The sequence below is a fragment of the Scomber japonicus genome, chromosome 7, assembly GCF_027409825.1.
Source record: "Scomber japonicus isolate fScoJap1 chromosome 7, fScoJap1.pri, whole genome shotgun sequence".
NCBI lineage: Eukaryota > Metazoa > Chordata > Actinopteri > Scombriformes > Scombridae > Scomber > Scomber japonicus.
In genome coordinates this window covers 2103122-2113371 of record NC_070584.1, presented here as the reverse complement: position 1 = coordinate 2113371, position 10250 = coordinate 2103122, and the positions used below count along the sequence as shown (strand labels likewise).

Sequence of the window (10250 nt, the reverse complement as noted above, 5' to 3'; positions counted from 1 at the left end):
TGTATGAAAGCTGCTACATAAATAAAGTTTGTTTGATTGATTGATTGATATATTGGCTGATAATATTATATGTACAGAATATATAAATAAACACACATTTTTTTGTAATGATCCCTCAAATGTAATGAAGGTATGATATTTTATAGTTTAACAATAAACTTTATTGTATAAAATGACATCAGTGCACTAAAACAATAAACTTCTCTAGGAATTTATCATTAGAATTAGATATTAATTTCAAAGAAACATGTGGAACAAACAAAAAAACAACATATGAGTCATATAAGTCCAGGTGAAGTCAATCCTCGCTGTCAGAGGTGTAGCCTCTGCAAACACAGAGGGGTCATTGTACAGAGGAATGACTCCTGTAGGGTTGTTTTTCACCAGCAGGTCATGGATGGAGATGTAAGATGTTGTCCATGATGTTTAACAGTGTGTTCAGCAGCCTCTTCTCCTCAAACAACTCCACAGGAGGCACAAAGCACCAACCTTACTGTCAACAAACCAAAGCTAAACCAACAACTAACTAATGTAATTACAAGTATTGTGTGTGTATTCTAAGCCTGATTCTTAATTCTAAACAAACTACCATAGCCACAGCCTGCAGAGTGAAGTCACATGTCACGCAGTGCACTGGTGTGATTCATTGACTTGATTAATCATGTTTTAATAGTTAGAACAACAGAGGTTTATAGCACAGAGGAATAAGATATATCAGATTTGGCATACACACAAACACTGTAGCCTAACTAGAATAGGTTAGCCTAACTAGATAGAATAAGTGAGATCTCATCACATGTGCTGCACATGAGATTTGTTGTCAATAAGAAAAATATAGAAACTCACCAGCTAAATCCTTTAAAGAATAAAACCAAAACCCGTATCCTCAACATTGTATTCACTGTCTTGACGTGCAATGTATCATGGCTTTCTTTCCAACTTTTCTGCTGCTTTTTCTTGAGCACACCTTAGCCTTGTTGTAACACCAAATCCAGACTGAGCCTCCCAGTATGAAGATTTTCTGAGCACACACTGCACTGCTCACTTCCACTACCTCTATTTTAGGCTGTTCTTATTTTATTTAATTTTATTATAAATGTTCTTTATTTTATCTCATATTTGTGTATATGCATGTATACAGATATGTAGCATATGTTTATATGTATATTAATGTGTATGTGTACATGATTGATTTATTAGTATATTCCTTGACGCGTGCTGCTTTTTAGCTGTTCATTTTGGCTGTTCAAGGTGACATAGGTTGGTTTCCTGGTTCTATAAGATGTAAATGTGAGATGATTAGATTATGGAATCGTTTACTCAATATGTCAGAAGACAGGGACAACAAGAACGTTTTGATTTGGAGTAAATTAAACAGCTCTCCATGGGCTAAAGAAATATTTGCTTTATTTGAAGAGGTTGGATTACAGTGTATGTATAGTAATAATTTAACTTGTTCAATAGCTTCAATTAGTGAGAAAGTATTTGCTTTAATTGAGATAAAATGGTTAAATGATATTTTGTTAAAGCCCAAATTACGAACATATATCCAAATTAAGCACAATTATTGCCCTGAACCTTATGTTAAAGCAAACCTAACAAGAAATCAAAGGTCCTTAGTGGCTCAGCTGAGAACAGGAATCCTTCTCTTGAATCTTGAAGTCGGCAGATTTAAACATTCTTCAAGATGAAAGGTTATGTGAATTACGTGAACTCAACGAAAAATGAATCACATTTTCTTTTATACTGTCCCTTGTATGATGAACTGAGAACTTTTTTGTTTTGGTGTCTTGTAAGCCCACCTGGGTTGGGCACTTCTGTTAATAATAAAAAAATCAAAATCAAATCAAAATCAATCCTTTGAATCCTTATTCTTAAGATATGCACTTAATAACGTGATCATTTTGAAAGTTGGAAAGTGAGTGTCTTAAAGGCCTGAATATACACATATGTGTACATGGACTGCTGCACACAGACATGTAGTAGTTCTGTTACTAGTTGATGCATTCCTCACATGCACATTAGACAGGACAGGAAGACGTATGGACGCTATGTTGTGACTGTGCGGCTCCTCACTTACTCGTGAAGACAGAAACTATCAATTTGGCTTAAGATAGAGAATAAAACCAATACTATTGATATGAATGTGTGTTTATACAGTCATGGTTTTGTATTAACTATTGTATAACCTATGTTAATATAATGATTAATGCTATGCAAAGTAGCCTCTTTGCAACATTTATCCACTGAATTATGTTGTGACCGGTTGTGACCTGCTTGGTAGTTGACTGTCCCATATAGTAGCTAGTACTACTCTGCTATTCAGATTTGAATCCAGGTCATGGCAGTTTTGTACAACATATTAATCAATTACATTTACATGATATTATTGAAGGAAAAACTCCAGTACATAGCATACAACTCTGAATGAAGTGGCAAACACAAGTAGTTGTGTATTGTGGCCTAACATACATAGGTTGAATGATAATGTGTTATCACTGAGCTTTGAGCCGGGACATGTCTGGATAAGTCAGGAAAAGTTATGACATTAGATTAACATCAATTTCCCATAAAAATGATAATTACATAAACATACTGTAAGTTTTGGAAAAAACACAAAACACTGAACTGTTTTCATCTGTGTTTTAAGTGAACATGGATTGGATCAAAACGTCTACATCAGATTTGTTACATGTCCATCCATGTTCCATATTTAACAGCACTTACTGTGTAAGTTATTACTGGGACTCCCTAAAAGCTTCACCTGGAGGGGTGTGGTTTTGCAGGATGTACAGATGTGGCCAAAAGTAATGCACCATTCACGTTGAACAGTTTATTTTATGATCAATGCATGTCTATCTTCGGTTTCCAGAACAAAACAAAAAAGTTGTGAAAATAACTAAACTTGTGCTAATTCTACAGAGACATTGTAAAATAGCCTGGATGACATGATTGGTACCCTTCAGAAGTTGTAAGAAAGAATTGATTTGTAGTGATACTTTGAGCAGACTGTTATCAGTAGTATCACAGGTGTTTTCACCTTCAATCTGAATCACTCATGCAGCCAGTTTAAAAGGAGAACATAAGTCATTCTGTTGCCTTGTGTCACTGTGTTCCATTGGACATGGAAAACAGAAGGACAACTAGAGAGTGGTCTGAGGCTAAGCATAGTCAGCATAATGGTTACAAGAGCATCTCCAGAGAGCTTGATGTCCCTGTGACCACTGCTGCCAATATTATTAAGAAGTTTAAGGGTGGTGGAAGTGTAGCCAACATGTCTGGATGTGGTCACAAGAGGAAAATTGGCCTGATGAATGGTGTGAGAAAGAACCAAGAAAAGCTTCATTACAGATCCATTCTGATCTTCAAGTTAAAGGTAGGCTACTATAGTTTCAAGTTGCTCCATCCATTACTGTCTGAATGAACATGGGCTCCATGGTAGAAGATCCAGGACGACCCCCTTCTAAGAGGAAGACACAGAAAAAACAGATTGGACTTTGCCAAAATGCATGTTGACAAGCTACATTCCTTCTGGGAGGATGCGCTTTGGGCAGATGAAACACAATTAGAGTTTTTTGGTCAATCACACCAACCCTATATTTACAGAAGAAGAAATGAAGCCTTCAAAGAAAAGATTATGATTATTATTATGAAACATGGAGGAGGCCCAGTGATGCTTTGGGGCTGCTTTGCTTCCTCAGGCATTGGGAGCCTTGACTCTGTTCAGGGCATAATGAAATCACAAGACTATCAAGGCATTTTGGCCCATACATACAGTCTGGTGTCAGAAAGTCTTAGTTGGAGATCATGGGTCTTCCAGCAGGATAATGACCCCAAAAATACATCAAAAAGCAGTCAAGAGTGGATGAGAAGAAAACACTGGAGCATTCTGAAGTGGCATGCTATGAGTCCTGAATCTCATTGAACAAATGTGGAAATAGCTGACATTTGCAGTTGGTAGATGGCAGCCATCAAACCTGAGAGAACTGGAGCAGTTTGTTCAAGAAGAGTAGACCAAACTACCAGTGGAGACCTATAGAAACCTTATTCACAGTTACAGAAAGAGCTTGTCCTACAAAATATTCAGTTAAGGGTGCCAATATTTTTGGCCAAGCCATTTCATTTGTTTTATTGAATAATATGTTAAATTGTAAATCAAAAGCAAAGGTTCAGTTATATTCAATGTGAAATAAAGAATGATGGATAACATATACTTCTGTCAGTTTCAACTTCATATAAAAAATGGAGTTTTGTTTTGTTTGTTTTTTAAAGTGAATATTTTCTGCCACATCTGAAGCAGTGCACATTTCAGCATGTTCTCCAGCCCATACATGTGCATGTTCATGATTTGTCAATGGATGGTAAGTTATGTTAGTTTTGGACAAATAGGTTGCTACTTTTAATTGTCACTAGTATGTGGTCATGCTAAAATGTCATAACGTGTTGTACGTATCATGTGACGATGTGCAAATGTTAGAATAACAATAGCAATTTTCCACGATGTACTGGTGCAAACACATCACAGAGTTTGGAAATTTGTATTCTTGCATCTGTTAGAGTGAGCAGAGCAGTTTCACCACACAGACTGCTCCATCATGATAACAGAGACCACAAAAGCTTTAATTAACAGAAGTGTGCACACACAGAGCTCTCCACAACCACAACAACTTTCATATATTTTTTCAAATCCTCCTTAAGTAAAGGTATATAGGTATTGGAAGCAAAATGTAAAAATATATGTATATGTGAATATGTGTGTTCAAATATTTAAGTGAAAATACTGGTTTCATCGATCTTGCTGATATATTATATATGACATCATTAGATTAATAATAATTATTATTATTATTATGTTTTTACATGTGGATTTGGTGTAACATGAAACCTTTTGGGGGACTTAGTCAGGAGCTTAGCAGCAGTTAAGCTTAGCAGTGGTCAACTTCTGTTTTATCAGTATTTAGCAGTAGAACATTATTATCAATTATACTGTTCAGGGTCAAATTTGTTCCATTTTTACATCTGAGAGCTGTAAAACTATTTTTTCCCATTAGCCTGAAATGTGACCACTTTCCCCTAACGTGGCTCACAATATACAAAGAACTTTTTAACAACATTTTTGTAGCATGTTCAATCCATATTTATTCAACATTTCAAGAATTATCATTCAAAAATGTTCATTCTCTCCACATTTAATTTTTGTTTTATGTAACAGTATATAGTTAGCATTAATCATGTTTATCTGTGACTGATTAGGTCTTTATGGTGATTCAGAAATATGTTTTCTGTAGATACTAATTATGCAGAAGTACTGTGACAGGTCAGAATCTGAACAGCATGTGAGGGTTAAAATGGGTTATTATTTGCCCAAGTGAAAGCAAGTACAATGCAAACAGCAAACACCACAAAACAAAGATTCAGTTTGTTTGTGTTTTGTTGTTGTGGTTGTGGTTGTTGTTGTTGTTGTTGTGGTGGTGGTGGTTGTGGTTGTTGTGGTTGTTGTGGTTGTTGTTGTTGTGGTGGTGGTTGTTGTTGTGGTTGTTGTTGTTGTTGTTGTGGCTGTTGTTGTGGTGGTGGTTGTTGTTGTTGTTGTGGTGGTGGTGGTGGTGGTTGTTGTTGTGGTGGTGGTGGTTGTTGTTGTTGTGGTGGTGGTGGTGGTTGTTGTTGTTGTTGTTGTGGTGGTGGTTGTTGTTGTGGTGGTGGTGGTTGTTGTTGTGGTGGTGGTTGTTGTTGTTGTTTTGGTGGTTGTGGTTGTTGTTGTTGTTGTTGTGGTTATTGTTGTTGTGGTTGTTGTTGTTGTTGTTGTGGTGGTGGTTATTGTGGTGGTGATGGTGGTTGTTGTTGCTGTGGTTGTTGTTGTTGTTGTGGTGGTTGTTGTTGTGGTGGTGGTGGTGGTTGTTGTTGTGGTTGTTGTGGTGGTGGTTGTTGTTGTTGTGGTTGTTGTTGTTTTGGTGGTTGTGGTTGTTGTTGTTGTTGTGGTTGTTGGTGTGGTGGTGGTGGTTGTGGTTGTTGTTGTGGTGGTTGTTGTTGTGGTGGTGGTGGTTGTTGTTGCTGTGGTTGTTGTTGTTGTTGTTAAACCTGATACTTTAGACTGTTTCTCTCCAGTCGATCTTACAGAATTAACTTCAATGATTACTTCATCCAAATCATCAACTTGTCTCTTAGACCCGATTCCAACTAGGCTGCTCAAGGAAGTATTTCCCTCAGTTAGCACTTCCTGAGGCCTGTACTACGAAGCTGGATTTTCTCTTATCGAGGTAACTTCAGGGTTAACCCTGGGTTTTCCGTACTACGAAGCTGGTTCACTTCTTACCGGGGTAAATCACCATGGTAACTTATGCTGAACGGCTAACCTGCTCCGGAGCAGAGGGGTATTGCACAAAAGTAGAATAAATAAATCCAGGATAACTGAGCAAGCGCAGCTTGATCTAGCCTGCCCGGCGCATCTTGGCTTAATTGTTTGCACGTTTGCTGAGCCAGGATGAAAAGGTGCGGTTATGTCAAGCCAGGTGTAGACAGTTGGGATAAATGCGTGTTGACGGCATTCTCAAATAGACCCACGGGATCGATCACAGAATCACAGATTGGAAAATGGAAAGGTGTTGCGCGTCATTTTTCACGGCCGCTGAGCAACAGCTCCTGATGGAATTTTATGAAGAGGTGAAAGAAGTTATAAGAAAAAAAGGCAACACAGGCACTATAATTAAGGAAAGGGAGAAAGCCTCGCAGACAATTGCGGACCGACTCAATGCGTAAGTAGTGCAAAAATGTACAATTAATACAACAGTGCTCCACTAGAACTGTCATAATTACAATTAAAGGACTAAATAAGTTACTTTCCAAGCCCACTAATCAACAGTTGTACACTTTGATTTAAATGTGGCAAGTAAAAGTGCATGCTACTCAGGAAATATAATTAAGTGCAAACAATTATCCACAGTGTGTGTGTCAATGTTATCTATTTAATCTGTTTTTCCTATGTTATGTGTTTTGTCTATTTCATTGATCTATCCTTCATAAAGAACACATTTGTCTGGCCATAAGAGGACCTGGCAGCAAGTTAAAATCAAATATAAGAACATTTTGCAAGCTGGTAAGTGACTTCATTTAGATTACAGTGAACAAATGAGGTGAATAGATTAGGTGTCTGACATATTGAATGTATGATTTGTAGCAGTAAAAAAAAAAGCCCATACAACTGGCACGGGGGGCGGCCCACCAAGCCAGGCTATGACCCCAGCAGAGGAGCTGGCACTCAACCTTAATAAAGGGAGGCCAGTGATGGAGGGGATCCCAGGAGGGACCGTCACTGACTGTGTCCCAGCAATGGACACTGACTGCTTCATACAAGGTATATAATGCAGCACTACTGCACATGAAAACAATCAAAATATATTACTGTCTGACTTTGGATTTTCTTGCAGTGTCTGGGAACACAGTCACCCTATTGGAGCCACCAGAAGACGATCCGGTTAGTTCATTTTATTGAAATCACAGGCCTGGAATATCCTGTCAAAAATCCTAATAAAAGTTCTTGTATGTATACGGCAGGGGGAAGGCACATCTGCAGCTGCAGGATACACAAATGAGGAGACAGTGTCGCTAGACTCCAGGCTTGAGGTATCATGTCAATTTTGTGGAAATGCCTTGCTCATTTAGCCCATAATGGATATGGAGTCAGTGATTTGGCGCTAATAGAAAACATGTGTAACAGAAACAGCAAAGTAACATTGTGAGTATTGGCTAACGTAAATCTACATTCTGCACAAATCCTGCTGTGCTAATTGACATTTCTTTTATAGAATTCACAAACTGTCAGGAGGCTCTATATAGAACATCTCGAGAAGCAAATCGAGCTGGCAGAGGTGAAAATCCAAGTCAAAAAGAGGGAGCTGAAAAACATGGAGCTTGACACAGAAATAAAGCGCAAGACCCTCAGGAAACTGGACCTGGAGATCAAAAAACTAGAGAGAAGTGAGTATGTCAGTGCACACTGTAACCATAACTGTATGAAGTGTATTGTTACTTTTGCCCTCTGTATTCCAGGTTCCAGACAAATGAGGACTATAAAATAAAAAACTTCAACTGGAAAACATTGATGTCCTCCTTCTTTCATGTGTGCTTAGTGAAGTGAAATTTTAAGACATAACCACACACTGTGCTACCAATGCCAGACAAAATGCACATACACAGCAAAATGTAACTTATGATCTTTTTAATAGGTAACTTAAATCCAATCCAAAGCTAACTGGAAAAATGCTCAATGTAATGCTCTCTGACAAGCCTGCCATTTCTGTTGTCTGGGAAAATGGCAGCATTTTCCCATTCATCATCAATTGCCATTCGGGGGGCCCTCTCCTTTCTCAGGCCTGCAATGTTATGCAGCACTGCACATGCTGCAATCAGATCACAGGCCCTCTCCGGGGAAACCCTCAGGTAATGAAGGCACTGAAATCTGGACTTAACAAGTCCAAAGGTCATCTCAATTCGAGCCCTCGTTTTTGCATGACCATGGTTGTAGGCCTGCTGTGGTGAGGTTTGGGGGTCTGCAAGGGGAGTCAATAAGAAGGACTCACAGGCATAGCCTTTGTCTCCCAGCAGCACACCAGAGAATTCACCTGATGATAAAGCAAGATACAATTTATGAAACTACAGAGTTAAACGCTGATAATGTCCAAGGTGCTTACAAATAAGATGTGTGGCTTACCTTGTGAGAGTCTCTCATAAATTGGACTCGCACGAAAGACTCTGTAGTCATGGACTGAGCCAGGCCATTTTGCCTCTATGTTGCTGATAAGGCAGTCAGCATCACAGATCATCTGAAATGATAAGATGTAACCATTAAGGTCTATTAATTCATGCAAGTCACAGTAACCACAAACCAGTCTTACCTGAACATTGATGCTGTGGAAGGATTTTCTATTGATAAAGTCCCCCTCGTGTTCCCCTGATGGACGTTTGATTTTTATGTGAGTGCAATCCACTGCACCAATGACATTAGGGAAAGCTGTGACACAAAATTAGTGATTATCCAACTCTGATTACAGTACAATTGGAAACTACATTTTGCAAGTTGAAATTTATGTTACCTGCAATCTTGTAGAACTCCTCCTTAATGTATAGGGGTCTTCTGTGGCCAGGGAAGGTTATGAATACATGCACAAGAGACTTCAGTGCCAGACAAACACGTCTTATTGTGCGGCATACTGTTCCTTTATTGAGGTTCTCTGCATCCCCAACAGAATAAAGGAAGCTCCCACTTGCAAAGAACCTCAGTGCAACACAAACCATCTGTGGAACAGTGAGGGCATGGCTTCGTGCTGTCTGGTGCTGTATTTTTGGCCCCAGCAGCCTACATAAATATCTTAGCCCATCAGCCGAGAATCGATACCTCTCAATGAGATGGTCATCCTCAAACGCCAATGGGTCCGACCTGTCCCGGAAGACTCTCTCACGCCTAAATGCTCTTCTGATAATTAGGGCTTCCTCATCCAGCACATCCTCCAAAAAAGGCACGCCATTATGAAGAGGGAACAGGTGAATGGGAGTTGGACCTATATATACTGTATTACCCTCGTCACAGACTTAATTGATACCACCTTTGCAACTTTATTGCTCACTTTTTAGAATCTCAATAACAGCAATAATACACATATTCATCAAAGCTCTAATGGCAATTTGACAAGCAGTTTTCATTAACATAGCAATATATCACTAGGCCTTTATATATCAAAGTAATAATGATACCACATGAATGACTATAAAACGACTGTTGCAATTAAACAGTCAACAGACTTTAATGAAACTACAATATAATTTATCTGTAATATTTTAATGCAGGATAATTGATAATGATGCAACATATTTAGAAAGACCGTGGAAATGCTGTAAAACCCATTAATTTTTCACATGATTGACAGAACTGCCAGATGAATCCCTGAGAATAATCTTAGCCTGGTTGTTAGCCTGGTCTGGAGCAGGCTAGCTGCAGAGAATAAATTACCATAGTAACTAGGCCAGGATAAATTTAACCTGCTTTCATGCAACCGACTTGAGGCTAAATTCAGCCAGGATACCTAACATATCCCGGCTTAATCCCTTATCTTGGTTTCGTGCAATACCCCTCCGGCCTCTGGTGTAGATAGTTGGGATAAGTGCGTGTTCATGGCATTCTCAAATAGACCCATGGCCAGTGTTGTGCATGAACGCGTTCATTGAACGAAAGTTCATGAACTCGATCATAATTTTGGTGA

General features: G+C 38.7%; 1 protein-coding gene across 1 annotated transcript; it reads right to left on the bottom strand.

Annotated features, from left to right (window-relative positions):
• Positions 1 to 8241: 8241 nt before the first annotated feature.
• Positions 8242 to 10039, bottom strand: LOC128361745 (putative nuclease HARBI1). The gene is made up of 5 exons (XM_053322297.1): positions 10030 to 10039; positions 9087 to 9551; positions 8889 to 9004; positions 8705 to 8816; positions 8242 to 8615 (listed from the first exon to the last, which is right to left on the bottom strand). Exons 1-5 carry the CDS (start codon positions 10037 to 10039, stop codon positions 8242 to 8244), a joined length of 1077 nt encoding a protein of 358 aa, XP_053178272.1.
• Positions 10040 to 10250: the final 211 nt, after the last annotated feature.